Source organism: Hyperolius riggenbachi, chromosome 2 (genome assembly GCF_040937935.1).
Source record: "Hyperolius riggenbachi isolate aHypRig1 chromosome 2, aHypRig1.pri, whole genome shotgun sequence".
NCBI lineage: Eukaryota > Metazoa > Chordata > Amphibia > Anura > Hyperoliidae > Hyperolius > Hyperolius riggenbachi.
This window is the reverse complement of record NC_090647.1, coordinates 353,288,572-353,304,870: the sequence shown is the minus strand read 5'-3', so window position 1 is coordinate 353,304,870 and position 16,299 is coordinate 353,288,572. Positions and strand designations below refer to the sequence as shown.

Here is a 16,299-nt window from a genome sequence, read left to right as displayed (position 1 = left end):
TCCGATTTCCATACGCTGCCAATACGCCCCAGTAGGAGCTATAAAGGGATTACCGCAGGCTCCACAATGCATGTGGAAGATGTTGGTTTAAACCAACATCACTTCCACAGCCTCAGTGGATGTTGAGAAGGACAAGTATTATTTTACTAACACTATCATTTAGTCTCCCCTATGGGCAGTGTAGCGTGTTAAAGGACCCGTCAGCAAGCTAGAGCCCAGCGGTACTTAAATATCATTTAGTAAGTAAAGCAGAAGAAAAAAAATTGGAGTGATTGTGTTATAAACGTGTGTTAAAAGTATGTTTCATGATCGAGACTTAATTTAATATTGAAATTTGTGTCATAAGCTGGTGAAGCACGTTTTTTTGGGATCCCTGCAATCATGTACACTCCCATTTATACATGTTCAGCCATGCCACCTCCCAGCCTACAAGCTGTCTCATGCACAGACTCTGCTCCAATGCAGAGGTCACTGAGAGATCATGTAATGCTTGGTGGACCTCTATAAGTTTATACAAATTTTGGCATGTGCTAGGGCTCAGTAGAGACCCGTTTATAGCTGCTAGAAGTTTTAACAAATTGTTGAATCCAACTAATATACAACTTTAGTGACAGTTTCTTCTTGCATACCAGACTAAAAGCATACTTTAAGGTTTCTTCAATAATACATTATGTCTAAACATTTAATGCTTATCCAACATTTTATTTAGGAATTTGCTTTTTTCAGTGTGACCCATTTTGGATGAAGGTTTGTACCGTATGTAGCCTACAACCTATAAACATGCCTACAGCTTTTGTACTTCTCTTGGAAGGCTACTTACCCCAAGTTATGGATCTTATTTAAATTCATTTACAAAACTATGCTTTTTATATGACTCTAATACACTGATTTGAGTGAAAAATGCAACTATGCTAAGAGTTATGTTTATATAATTGTGCAAAATTGAATGCATTCTGTATGTTAGGTTCATCTGTGTGACCCTCAACTCAACAAATATCAAACATTACGCTTTTATAGTGGTGAAATATTGACTCACTCTAAATGTATTAGTACTGAACAAATGAATGTGTACATTTTCAGCTTCTTTATTCATACAAATTTGTACTGTAAGCAGTATGTGCATCTTTGAATTGTAGGCTTCTGTTTTTTTTTGTTATGCTTAGCCTTTGGTGTTCTTTATTGCCTGCTACGTGAACTTCCCTACGTAAGTTTCTTATTAGAGGAACATCTCTTCGGCCAGCACTGTGAACAGCTCCCAGCAATCCTTGTAACCATCTTTGGCGGGTGATTTCTCCTATAGTCTTTCCCTTGTCATGCATTAGTTGGGCTTCAGCTACAGACCTTTCTCTGCAAAACAGAAAAGAGACATTAATATTGTTAAATCCAGTGCATTATGATGTACAGTGTTCATTGGTTGACAAAGTCTGCACTGGCAGTTAAGTAGGTGGAGAAGAGCAGGTTATCTGAGGAAGTATATTGTCTTCTGTGAGTGCATATGATATGTTTAGACATGATATAAGATGGTCGCCATAAATTTTACCTTAGTGGTGCCCAAATTCATCCCTCAAGGGATTTAAGTTTTTCTGTTCAGGCTTTATTCAAACAAGAGGATTGCTGAACACTACTTTTTATTGAGCTCCCGAGAACTAAATAAAGCAAGACAAGGGCTACAAGTTTTCCCATTTGGAAAAGGCAAACCTGGATGACCAAAGATAAACGCTATTGTACCCTAGTCTGCTTATTGTCTTATAATGGTATTATTATTGACTTATAGCACAATCATCTACCATTATCCTAGTTTTTCAATGTGGTTTCAGCACAAAGACAATACTGCTGTGCTTAGCTTGGTGTACTACAGTTTAAGTACATATAAAAACATGGTATGGCATAATTCATTTTTGTAGGCTCAATTTACGTTTATATTTTTGGATGCTCTTGGGGCTATATTGCTAACTACTGAGCTCGGCTTTGACCTTCTGACTTGTTTTGTACAAATGGACAATTTGTTACTAAGATTTTATAGCTAGGTCCTAGGTGATATTTTCGCATTATAAATAAAATGCCTTTTAAGCCACCAGCAAGCAATACTAAAAGTAATTTTGACAGCACTTTTTCGCCTATTTTTCGGTACTTTTTTATTTGCTTATTATTGTAAAAGGTATTTTAAACAGAAGATGAAAAATTATCTCTTAGGAGAAAACTAATAATTTTCACAGTACTTTTTTGCTTACTTTTTTGTACTTTATCAATTGCAGAGTGCTGAAAAGTTATTTTAAACAGAAGATGAAAAAGTATCTACTAGGAGAAAAGTTAGAGGAAAAAGTGAATTGAATAAGGCTTCAATTCATCAAGCATTACTGTATTCGGTAATGCTGAAAACAGCTGATTTTTGGAGCATTTTGTAAAATGTCAATTCATCAAGGCTGTTACCGCGTGGCAAGCTGAAATTTCTGAGCAGTGAGGTAAATTACCGACTTGTGCGATAAACAAACACCTCAACAAATGTCAGTAAATGTCAATTGATCAAGATTACAGCATGTGGTAAAGCCCAGTATCATATTCGATGATAACAGGCAGCTGTGGCATCGCAAAAACAGTGCGAAGACTGTGCAGGAGACGTGACTCACAGAAGCAGAGAAGGATTACCTATGACTGACAGGAGCAGAGAGCCAATAGCAACTGCCTCTGTCTTCTGCAAGTCCCTGTGATAGGATACAATGCCTTCTTGGGAGGGTCAAGCTTTTCTACCTCCCAGGCAGCAGAGGAGAGAAATCCCAAACAAAAGAGGTTTCCCCTACAGCCCTTCGGATGTTTAACCCTTTAGGTTCCTGTTTGAAAATGAGGAGGATCTAGTGTTGAAATCTTCTAAGCATGCCATGTGTAATGTCTCTTGGCGTTAATCTAATCTGTGGCAATTGAATAAAATATTAATCATTTAAGTACCAGCGGTCTCTGCTCCCTTAAGGACCAGAGACTGGTGGTACAGAAACGGCAGAATCCCAATGAATCGCCGCACATACCCGCCGCAACCGTCATCACCGCCGCACGTCGGGAACCTGGGAAGCCCACTCTGCTGTCTCTATGATGGCAGAGTTCCTGTGAGCCGGTCAGGAGCCCTTTTCATTGGCTTCTGACCGTGTCTTCCAATGTAAGCCAATTGGAGTTGCTTACATTGAAAGACAGGGCCAGGAGCCAATGAAATCAGCTCCTGACCCGCTCACAGGGCTCTGCCATCTTAGAGACAGGCAGAGCAAGTGAGCTGCGACGGGAGACAGTGGGGATTCAGCAGCAAGATCGGCAGTAGTGCCGAATATGGCAGATGCGTGCAGCGGTGGTAAGTTGAAATCAATGCCCTGGCAGCCAGATAGCCATCAAAAGGGCATAGATTTCAACTACGCCGGTCCTTAAAGCAGATCCGAGACTAACTATAACAAGTAACTTGTCTATATATCTTATCTAAGGTTTAGATAGCTTACACAGCAAATCTAGCTACAAACAGCTTCAACAGTTTATAATTATTTATTCCTGTGATACAATGAGAGCGGCCATGTATTGTTTGTCACATTACACACAGGCATGCTGATCTGTATCTCCGGCCCTCAGCCTGTGAAAACTTCACTCCCCTCACCTCCTCTCTGCACCCCTCTGCCTCTGAAATCTCTAGCTAGTAACCTCCTCCGGCCCAGACTGAGCTCCCATAAGCCCTTGCTACATGAGTCTGAGATTGCCAAGGCACTCTGGAGAAGCTGTGGGCGAGGCTTGTTTAGTTTATAGGGAATTAGGATATTAAAACAAAAAAAAGTATTTGGCTTGAGGAATGCCCAATAAACTATATGAAAGGAACACAATTATGCAATGAGTAAAAGTTTATCTCGGACCCACTTTAAGTAGTTAAGAAAGACTTATGGACAGATTCAGAGGGGCAGAGGCAGTATAACAAACGTGTACATTCTATAGGGATGTCTAGGATGCCTTTTACTTGTGTAATGCCATCACTGCACGAACATCATGTAACAAAACAGGGACAATGCCACACTTCTCTGCTGTTACCAAACAGGTTTTTGTGAATTGAAGCCATGGGTTTCGGCAAATTACCAAACTTCTACCGCACCTGTGAAAATCTTGAATGAATTAACAAAAAAAAGTCTGAAATACCGAATGTGGTATTTTGCCCACTTGTTTGTTTTTTGTTTTATTTTTAACAGCCTTTGATGAATGGAAGCCACAATGTCTGAAAATCTGTTCTCATCACAAAGATCTCTTTACATTTCAAATACATTTAGTAAGCTGCTGGCTGAATCCATCAAATTGCACTCAAAGTACACTCTTTTCTTAGACTTATATTCTAGTCTTCTCAAACTGACTAATAAGATTCACAGCAATTGGTCAAGGAATTAGAATGAGATAACAGTCATATTGTTTCTAAATGATAGAAGACTGATGCTTATTCAAAAAGAAAAGGTCATACTGCATGGATACATTAATACATTAATGACCTAGGGATATGTACCAGTCTTATTATTTGATCATTATATTCAAACTTGTCCAGCTGGTCATAAATTGTGATGCAGATTCTATAGATTTTATGTAGTCCTATATATGTGTGTAAATGTATTATTGATTAATTTACTTATTTTGTCTCAGCACTGAGTGTGCTCTTCGGCCTGGGTTGTGAATGGTCTCCAGTAAACTTTGTAACCATCTTTGTCGGGTTATGTCTTCAATCATCTTTCCTGTATCATGCATTAGCTGAGTCTCAGCAACTGATCTCTCTCTACAATAAACAGAGTAAAAAAAAATGTTAATCTGGAACTTTCAATAGGTTTTGATATCTCACATTGCCATTTTATGCAGTAATACAGGCTGGTGCGACTGCTTGAATGCACCACTAGCACGATAAACGGAATCAAGTCCTTAACCACTTGCCGACCGCCCACTACCTATGGGCGGCGGCAAAGTGGCATGCCCAGGACCACGTAACGCCGATGGGCGGCGGGTCCTGGGACTCGTTGTGGCCGGGGATTGCACGCTGTGATGCGTGCGCATCCGCCGGCAATAGGCTCCGCCCACCCGCGATGTCAACCCGCCGGCTGATCGGAAGCGCCGGCGGGTTGTTAACGCTTCGATCGCCGCTACAAAGTGTATAATACACTTTGTAATGGATACAAAGTGTATTATACAGGCTGCCTCCTGCCCTGGTGGTCCCAGTGATCGAGGGACCACCAGGGCAGACTGCAGCCCTCCCTTTCTGCACCCAAACACACTGATCTGCCCCCCCTGCCCCTGATCGCACACAGCACCACGTAGACCCCACCTGCCCACCCCCCAGACCCCTGTTTGCACCCAATCACCCCCCTAATCACCCATCAATCACTCCCTGTCACTATCTGTCAACACAATTTTTTAGATTAGGTCCTAAACTGCCCACTGGCGGCTCCTGATCACCCCCCCCCCCCCCCACGCCCTCAGATCCTCCCCAGACCCCCCCCCCATGTACTGTATACATCTATTCTCCCCTGTAATCACCTGTCAATCACAAATCAATCACCCTCTGTCACTGCCACCCATCAGCTCAGACCCTAACCTTCCCCTTTTGGGCACCTGATCACCCGCCCACACCCTCAAATTGCCCGCAGACCCACCCTCAGATCACCTCCGAAAGTGCATTGTTTACATCTGCGCTCCCCTCTAATCACTCAGCGATCCCCCATCAATCACCCATCAAACACCCTGTCACCACCTGTCACTGCTACCCATCAGATCAGACCCTAATCTGCCCCTTGCGGGCAACCAATCACCCGCCACACCCTCAAATAGCCCCCCAGACCCCCTCTGCAACTCGCCAGTGCATTTCTTGCATATATTCTTCCTTGTAATCACCTACTGATCACCTATCAATCACCCCGTCACCCCCTGTCACTGCTACCCATCAGATTAGACCCTAATCTGCCCCTTGCGGGCACCCAATCACCCGCTCACACCCTCAGATAGCCCCCCAGACCCGCTCTGATCAACTCGCCAGTGCATTGCTTGCATATATTCTCCCTTGTAATCACCTACTGATCACCTATCAATCATCCCGTCACCCCCTGTCACCACCTGTCACTGCTACCCATCAGATCAGACCATAATCTGCACCTTGCGGGCAACCAATCACCCGCCCACACCCTCACATAGCCCCCCAGACCCGCTCTGATCAACTCGCCAGTGCATTGCCTGCATATATTCTTCCTTGTAATCACCTACTGATCACCTATCAATCACCCCGTCACCCCCTGTCACCCCCTGTCACTGCTACCCATCAGATTAGACCTTAATCTGCCCCTTGCGGGTACCCAATTACCCGCTCACACCCTCAGATAGCCCCCCAGACCCGCTCTGATCAACTCGCCAGTGCATTGCTTGCATATACTCTTCCTTGTAATCACCTACTGATCACCTATCAATCACCCCATCACCCCCTGTCACCACCTGTCACTGCTACCCATCAGATTAGACCCTAATCTGCCCCTTACGGGCACCCAATCACCCGCCTACACCCTCAGATAGCCCCCCAGACCCTCTGATCAACTCGCCGGTGCATTGCTTGCATATATTCTCCCCTGTAATCAACTACTGATCACCTATCAATCACCCTGTCACCCCCTGTCACCACCTGTCAATGCTACCCATCAGATCAGACCCTCATCTGCCCCTTGCGGGCACCCAAAGACCGGCCCACACCCTCAGATCGCACTCAGATACCCCCGATCACCTCCCCAGTGCATTGCTTGCATCTATTCCCCCTCTATTCACACCCTGAGACACCCATCAATCACATCCTGTCACCCCCTAGCACACCTACCCATCAAATCAGGCCCTAATTTGCCCTGTGTGGGCTCCTGATCACTCGGCCAAACCCTCAGATTCCCCTCAGACCCCCTTCCTATCACCTCCCCAGTGCATTGATTGCATCTATTCTCCCCTCTAATCACCCACTGAGACACCCATCAATCACCTCCTGTCACCACCTGTCACCCCTAGCACTCCTATCCATCAGATCAGGCCCTAATCTTCCCCCCTGCAGGCTTCTGATCACCCGGCCAAACCCTCACCCGCCCCACCACAGTGGCAGAATTTTTTTTTTCTGATCGCAGCTGGTACGACTTAATTGTGGCTGAGACCAACCGTTATGCCACACAATACGCAACCGCCAATCCAAGAAGCTACTATGCCCAGTCTTTTTGGTGGAAGCCACTCCAAGTTTCCGAACGTAACATTTTTTGGGGCCTTCTCCTTAACATGGGTCTAGTCAAAAAGAATGTATTGCAGTCTTATTGGTCTACGCACCCAATACATCACATGCCCATGTTCTCTGCTGCCATGTCCAGGTCACGATTTGAGAACATCCTGCACTTCCTGCACTTCAGTGCCAATACAACCTGTCATCTAAGATGCCACCCTGCTTATGACTGGTTCCACAAAATTCGGCCCTTCATAAACCACCTGTCATCAAAATTTGCAGATGCTTATACCCCTGAACAGTCATTTTGAGGCATTTGGTTTCTAGACTACTCCTCACGGTTTTTGGCCCTTAAAATGCCAGGGCCGTATAGGAACCCCACAAGTGACCCCATTTTAGAAAGAAGACTCCCCAAGGTATTCCGTTAGGTGTATGATTAGTTCATAGAAGATTTTATTTTTTGTCCAAATTTAGCAGAAATTGATTTTTATTGTTCACAAAGTGTCATTTTCCACTAACTTGTGACAAAAAATAAAATCTTCTATGAACTCACCATACACCTAACAGAATACCTTGGGGTGTCTTCTTTCTAAAATGGGGTCACTTGTGGGGTTCCTATACTGCCCTGGCATTTTAGGGGCCCTAAACCGTGAGGAGTAGTCTAGAAACCAAATGCCTGAAAATGATCTGTGAATAGGACGTTGGGCACTTTAGCGCACCTAGGCTGCAAAAAAAGTGTCACACATGTGGTATTGCCGTACTCAGGAGAAGTAGTATAATGTGTTTTGGGGTGTATTTTTACACATACCCATGCTGGGTGGGAGAAATATCTCTGTAAATGACATTTTTTTTTACACAATTGTCTATTTACAGAAATATTTCTCCCACCCATCATGGGTAGGTGTAAAAATACACCCCAAAACACATTATACTATTTCTCCTGAGTACAATGATACCACATATGTGACACTTTTTTGCAGCCTAGGTGCGCTAAGGGGCCCAACGTCCAATGAGTACCTCTATGATTTCACAGGTCATTTTGAGACATTTGGTTTCAAGACTACTCCTCACGGTTTAGGGCCCCTAAAATGCCAGGACAGTATAGGAACCCCACAAATGACCCCATTTTAGAAAGAAGACACCCCAAGGTATTCTGTTAGGAGTATGGTGAGTTCATAGAAGATTTTATTTTTTTGTCACAAGTTAGCGGAAATTAATTTTGATTGTTATTTTTCACAAAGTGTCATTTTCCGAAAGAAAAGAAAGATGACCTTAACATGCTTGATGCATAAAATAGAATGTAATGCATAACATATAAATGCACACCCTTTATAAAAACTCTAAAGCTATGTCCACTAAGAGAAGTGTCAAGCTGCAAGATTTGAGGGGCAACAAGTCAGCGCTGTGACATCCTGACCGATTCTCATACCAATAATGCTGGATCAGTTTGCATAGAATGATTTTGAGGAAGAAGTGAAAAAAAAGCCTTGCAGTCTTCTCAACATTCACAAGCAACAGGAGGCTAACCTCTGTTTGAAGTGGGATACATTAAGTACTGTACTAGTATTACATAAAAGTGGAAATAATTTGAAAGTCAACAACTTTATGCAGCCTGCTCAGTGGCAGAGTGGTTATCAGAAATCCCTTGTACCACTAAACACCTGTTTAATTTTTACAAGAAAGACTGTTCTTGAGTTTTGAATTTTCTCCTTCAATTTCCATGGTTTTTTTTTAATGCACCTCCCTAAAGCATACTGGTGGGTTATCTGGTATCTTACTAGAGTTGCCTTGATCTGACTATAGTTCTTCTTTTGGGCCCACCCATGATATTGAGGAAGAAGTTCTTGGGTGTACATACTGAAATGTTGCCAATACAGTTGACTCCTTTTCATTTTGGGCTATCAATTCTGAGAACTACTAGTTCTCCAGTCCAGTATCTAGTTTTAAGGGTTCCAGTGAGGCCCTATTCCTTTTACTAAGCCTTAGTATAACCTCACTTTAACCCTCCTGGCGGTAAGCCGCGCAGGAGGATTTCTCAGGCCCTGCTGGGCCAATTTGCATAATTTTTTTTTTTGCAACACGCAGCTAGCACTTTGCTAGCTGCATGTGCACTCCGATCGCTGCTGCGCCAATTAGCCGCCGCTCGCCGCGCCGCCCCCCCCCCAGACCCGTAAGCTGCCTGGCCAATCAGTGCCAGGCAGCGCTGAGGGGTGGAACGGGACTCCCTTTGACGTCGATGACGTCATCCCGCCCGTCGCCATGGCGACGGGGGAAGCCCTAATGGAAATCCCGTTCAGAACGGGATTTCCAGACGGGCTTGATCGCCGGATGCGATCGAAGAGGGTGGGGGGATGCCGCTGCACAGCGGCTGTCATGTAGCGAGCCCGGGCTCGCTACATGATTTAAAAAAAATAAAAAATAAACTGCTGCGCTGCCCCCTGGCGGTTTTTAATAGACCGCCGGAAGGGTTAATATATTTTATATAACTAACACTACTATTAACACATTAAACTCCTAGCATCAGAGAGTCATACATTTAACTTAAAGCCTATCCTTAAAGAGGAACTGTAGTGAGAATAACATAAGCATTCAGCCATGCCATGCATAACTATAAGGATTTATATGTGTGCTGTGGAAAATTTCTAAATCACACCAGCATGCAATTGGGACAATTGAGACAGCAAGCCTATTGTCTGAATACTCAGCATTTCCCTGTCCGGTTGGCATGCGTGGAAAAGCTGTGTATTCAGAAGTACTGGAAATGTGCCCCTAACACTTTTGATCTACCTACTTTTTGAAACTTGAACAGCCAAGTGGCTGCAAGATATTTTGTTTCAGGATCTGAATTCAAACTGGCTCTCCTGTCATATAAGAATAGAAAGCTGCTGCTGAAACAACCTGATAAGCACTATCCGATACACAAATTCCAGTCTGTGTTGAGCTTCTTAGTAGATAACATGAAGGGAAACAACTCTACTATGCAGAAAGACCTACATTATCATGTTGTTCAGAGACAGCAGTAATATACTGTATAGCTAAACAAAGGGCCCCTCATTTACCTGAGCAATTTAGTGACCTTTCATAAAGAAAAAAAAAAAAAACTATTGCACTTTGGGTCTGATGTTCTAATGATATTCCAGTGCTGAAGACCATTGGAGAATGTAACTGATCCTGCAAACCTAAAATTTCCCTGCTACTTGGTGGTAGATATCTGCAACCCCCATCTGGGACTGCATAGAAAGGGTCACTGAAAGACTGGTGAAACTGCGATTGTGGGACCTGTAATTATATGTTCACACTGGCAGTGATAATGTGCTCAATAAATCCAGGCTGTCCTATGCAATGAAAAGTCCTGCTTTGTACAGGGTTTGCAGGATCACTTATGTTTCACCAGGAATCCGGGAGCAAAACGTACTGTTTGCTCCGATGGTCCGCTTTTTTGCCCGTAGCAGGTGCTTTTCAAGCTTGGTCTATATGGGAAATGCTCCGCTCTCAAGGAAAAACAAATGCGGTCCTTTTTTCAAAGTGAATCTAATGTATCTGTTGCAGATGAGTGTGAATGGCTCCTATTTATAAAGTAGGATTCATCCACTTTCAGTTTTTGGATAAAGTAAAACATATAAAGCCTAAATCAGACCGTTTATGTGTATGGCTATACACAAATATCTCTAGCAGATGTGGATTGTGAATGCCCTGATCACCTTTCTGGCACTAGGTAATATCCTTTTCTTTCTACTGTAAAAAGAAGTAAAGCCATTACTTTTCGTTGTTGTCAAATGCAAGAAGATAGGCGAAGCAACAGATTCCTAGGAAGGTGAGCACTTGCAGGAACTTCTGTGACAGGAACATCTCAGGATTCTGAAACAATGAGGGGAAAAAGCAGAGTGAAATGCAGAGGACTTGGCAGATACAGAAGATTTCAGCATATTTGTGTATACTTATGTTTCTATACTTTCCATAAAATTGATGCAGTGCTATATCTACGGTGACACAGTCTATACTATATTGGCAGTATTACCAGACTATCAGAAGCATACACGTCCTTTTGTGGGGTAGTAGTGCAAGGTACTGAAGTGACATGACATTGTACAATGTGTTTTAGTGCCTGGTTGTGTTTTCCATTAAAGTGCACCTGTGCATCAAAGTTGTGCTTACCTCAGTAGATGAAAGCCTCTGGACAATCCAAAGGCTTTTCCCATCCTCCCCGTCTGCATAAATCCAGCACTAGGTTTCTTTGAACATATTCAACACTGGCTTGTCGAATTTGTTCTTGCAGCCGTGTTCCTGTCCATATATGAGCGCAGCCGCACTGTGCAGTCGCAAGTACTGCTGCACCTGCACGGCAGCACAGAGACACTCGTGCACAACATTTTCCTCCATGCACAAGCCACAACTGAACAAGGAAAGTTGCATTTCTTTGACCATCATCAGTCACACTGTCACTATACCACTGCATATATATAGAGAATAGGTTTATACAGTGTGTGGATTAAGATGATGGTAATGACACAGCGGGCTACCATCCTCAAAACCAGTAATGTAAATTAAGCCTTAATTTAGATCAGAGGCTTAGCCTTTCTGCAACACCCTAATTTGCTACTAGGAGCTGCTTGCAGAAACTTTCCACTAGTGGCCAATCATTTCATACACAAAAAATCTGATATTCACTATTTTGCATCTGTAAAACTAGACCAAGTTCTCTTAGACATTCCAGCAAATCAAACGGGGGTGTTTGTCCTTTGCAAAAATGCACACACATTTGTTATTTTCATTTTTACCACTAAGATAACTATTGCTGATACTACTGACACTAGTCTGTAATGAGCGTAGATGTAGACAGACTGTTTACAGCCACTGACACTCTGCCTTTACGGGTACAGATTTACACTACTAAAACATACACTGCATATGCAGAAAAATACAGCAATATAAAATATAAAAAAATGATTGCCTTGCGGGTACGAGATAGCTGTTATCTGAAATTATTGCTTCGGATAAAACTGCTGTTTGTTATGTTGAGCAGTGCACAGCTTTTATCACATGTGGTTTCATGCCCAAAATTGCAGTAAAATGCCAGTACGTAAAAGGATACATCTGGCAATGTAAACAAATTTACTTACCTGGGGCTTCTTCCAGCCCCTGGAAGCCTATGTGTCCCTTGCCACTGCTCCACTCTCAAACAGTCTCTGTAGCAGCTACAAACCTGGTTAGGACGGCGGCCTCTGCGCATACATTGAGCATGCGGCCATAGTCGGGAGCGTTCTGTGCAGGCGCAGTGCTTCTGCACCAGCGCAGAGGACAGTGACCTGGCCGGGTCGGCAGCTTCTATGGTGGGGACCCCGGGAGACTGCCTGACAGTGGAGATACCGCGAGGGACACATAGGCTTCCAGGGGCTGGAGGAAGCCCCAGGTAAGTAAATCTTTTGCCAGATGTATCCTTTAAGCCAGTCATGTACCACGCATTGTGCAAATAGTATTACCGTATATTCCAGCGTATAAGATGACTGGGCGTATAAGACGACCCCCTAACTTTTCCATTTAAAATATAGAGTTTGGGATATACTCGCAGTATAAGACTACACTTCTTCCAACGCACACCAAATAAAAAATATCATATGCTGGTGCTATGTATGAACAGATACTGGTGCTGTACTGTATGTGGTACCCAGTATATAACAGTATATAGGCAATTGACTGGTTGGATTGGTCAACTCTCCTTGTCTCCCTATTCATCAGAGCGGTATGGAAGAATAGATTGCGCTGTGCCCATAAAACACGCCTCTTTCACCTTCTGGCCCGCCCCAATTTACCGCCTTCTCTGCCTCTCAGATCTCGCACATGTGCACCTGCGCCGTTTCACTACAGTCCCCAGCAGCGAGATCTGAGAATCGGTAACAGGATAGGGCGTATTACCCGGCATCAATGACACCCGGCGTATAAGACGACCCCTGACTTTTCAGAAGATTTTCAAGGTTTAAAAAGTAGTCTTATACGCCAGTAGTTTGAGAGAAATGCTGAAGGTATTAAAAATCCAGCCTTTGGTTTCTGCTATATTACTGCTTCATGCTGAACTTTAAATTTTGGCCCAGTACTCTATATAAGTGAAAAGTATATTAGCAATTTTTACAAATCCTGTTAAAAATAAAAGATTATAAAAAAAGGCAGAGGAGCACATCTGATGGGTGAATGTATATTGCCCAGTAAAGGCACATTGGGAAACGTGTCTGTCTTTGGGTAGGAACACACTAGGCAGAATCACATATGCGTTTTCCACTATGTGCTATGGGAAACGCATATGCGATTCTGCCTAGTGTGTTCCTACCCTTTGTCTGATGCAAATTTGCATTTATGTCCTGTTGCCATACCATGCACGGCTATAGGCATTTGGATGTGTGCAGCGGATAACTGCAGCATGCATAATTTTTGTTTGCCCGCACATGATTCAGATGCAGCCTATAGATTTCAATAGATGACAATTCCACACCCGAAACTGCGTGCAGAAAATGGTTGTGATTTGCAGCTAGTGGAACTAGGCCCTAAGGACCAGTTTCCACTATTTCAAACCACGGGGAATTGCTGCCTAGTCAGACAATAGTCATGCTCCTCAATGCATTCGGTGTGACATGCAGCAGTTTTCCACAGGCCACATTGCACAGCTGTAGCAATCTGGCTGTGGCTTTGCAGCAACACGGGTGCCGTGTCCGATTTGGTAATGGACGCAGCACCAAGTGGAAATAGGCCATTAGTAAAGCAAATCTAACTCACCTAATGTCGAATCTGGAATACCACACATAATGCAAACCAGCAATTAAAACTCAGAACTCTTCTCTATATGCAGATTGAATGGTAATCCAAGAATCCACCCCCTGCCTGTTTACAGTCATACTGAACTTGTAAGTAAAGTTAAGGGCACACTTGTTGAGTTTCTCTCTGTTCATTAGATGTTCCTCTTGTTGAGGAATGGGGCTATTATGTAACCAAAAGGGACTTTCTGGAGTTTGTTTGTATCTTTTCTTCACATTAAAAACCCCCAAAACTATTATCAAGCTGAGCAAATTTGTATTATTATTATTTGTATTATTATATAGCTCCAACATCTTCCAAAGCGCCGTACAGAGTATACAGTATTGTCACTTAAAGAGACACTGATAGCCAAACTATGCCAGGGAAAACAAAACACATATGTAAGTAGATAAATACTTGCTCTACTTACATAACAGATTTATTGCACTGTCTGCGTTTTGATTTCAGTGAAATTTTTATAGTAAAATTAAGAGATTTCTGTTTGTGGCGGGGACACCGGCGGTAGTGCAGAATGTATAGATGGGAACTAAAGTGCCTGGAACCATAAGGAGGAGAGTCTGTGCACGCTGCCTTTATTCCTCCCCGCTGTGCTCTGTCATAGTGCGGGGAGGAGGGGTGCGGGCAGAGGGTAATCCGGAGATGCCATAGGGGAGTAAGGGAGGAAAATACATCAGGATTGGCTTCATCCTGTGGGAGCCTGCGGGGAGAAAGAGCAGGAGAAGAAAAAGAAACCTCCCGGCATGCACTGCAACTTCTCTTTTGCAGCAGGTGTGCGAAGTTAGAGCTAGAGGACATGGGGATTGACAATCATCTCAAATATAAATGTAAGATTGATTATGAACTTTTGTATTGCATGTTTAGCATATTTTTTAGTTATGTAAAAAATGGAAACAGAATTGATTTTGGATTTAATGCCTATCAGTTACTCTTTAACTGTCCCTCAGAGGGGCTCACAATCTAATCCCTACCATAATCCTATGTCCATCATAGGAAAAGGCCAATTTTAGAGGGAAGCCAGTTAATTTACCTGTATGTATTTGGGATGTGTCAAAATCTCTGGTGGCTTGAGCAATATTGCTTCTGTCATTTCTCAAGCTAGTTACAAAGTCATGCATCAGAGGAAGGTGAAAAGCTGTTATTAAGTAAAACAAAAAAACGCAGCCCAAACCTTATTAATCTCTACTCTGTCATATGGTTAGCCAGGAAGATAGGCCATTGTGGGGCTCTGTTACCTGACCAATGCCATTCCACATGGTGATTAACATTGCTTGGCACTTTGTAAGAGAGGGCAAGACCTCTTCCATTTCAAAGACCCAGTGTTCAGAAGAAAGGACCCCTCTGGAGGCTCCAAAAATTCCCATTGGTCCATTCATATGGGCCAATGGAAAACTTTGGTGACAAATTCAGTGAAGCTTTGTAGAGAAATTTGAACTTGAATATTTAAAAATGGACACACTTTACAATTCTAGTTTTTAGTAACCTGTCAATATTCCAGAGGTGTTTTATTCCATTAAAATATTTCTTCCATTCTGTGGGTTTTTTTCTAATTAAACACTTTTTTGAAAATACAATGTCAGAAATATGGGGTTGGAATTGGTCAGTGGATGGAGCTTCATGCTTGCCGGTTCCTCCTTGGATGTCCAACCTGCAAGCTGGTGCAAGTAGTCAATAAGGCTGGGGGGGCAGAGTATGGATAGTATTACAAATCTCATATTCATAGACATTAGACATTAATTTATGCTTGCAGGAATGGTTTATAAACATTTCCCTTCAAATTCCATGTTCAAAGTGCACATCACAAGTTATTTGTTGCCAAGCACTACATCCCTCATGTAGAGCATAGAGCTCCATAGCGTGGGCTGGGAATTGTATAGTTAATTCCTGAAATTATAGTGTGGGTCATATGCATTGGACACTTCAGTAAACTTCTGAAGGGTTTTTAGCCCAATAGCAAGACACTATCATTCACAACCATTTCATGTGGCTCTTGTAAATCAGGCCTAAAACTGGTAAGTAATTTTGAGAATTAACATGGGGAACATATTACTCATCTGCAAATATCTCAGCACTGGTTCCCGATAGTTAAAAGTAAATCTATAACATGTAATATCCATACTTTATGTAGTAGTTAACTTTCTGTGGTGATAGATGTGTCTTGTTTATTTGCACATGGACCTCCACTTTTGCCTTGCCATTTACAAGTTCTTTCACCTCCTCTACAGTTTCTTCATTTACTAGGTCCTCTACAGTTTCTTCATCTACTAATTTTTAAG

At 42.9% G+C, this 16,299-nt stretch overlaps 1 protein-coding gene across 1 annotated transcript; it reads right to left on the bottom strand.

Moving 5' to 3' along the window:
• Positions 1-1,085: 1,085 nt before the first annotated feature.
• On the bottom strand, positions 1,086-15,399 carry LOC137545059 (uncharacterized). Its single transcript, XM_068266164.1, has 4 exons — positions 15,259-15,399; positions 10,983-11,080; positions 4,631-4,774; positions 1,086-1,347 (listed from the first exon to the last, which is right to left on the bottom strand). The coding sequence occupies exons 1-4, from the start codon at positions 15,397-15,399 to the stop codon at positions 1,086-1,088; spliced, it is 645 nt and encodes a 214-aa protein (XP_068122265.1).
• Positions 15,400-16,299: the final 900 nt, after the last annotated feature.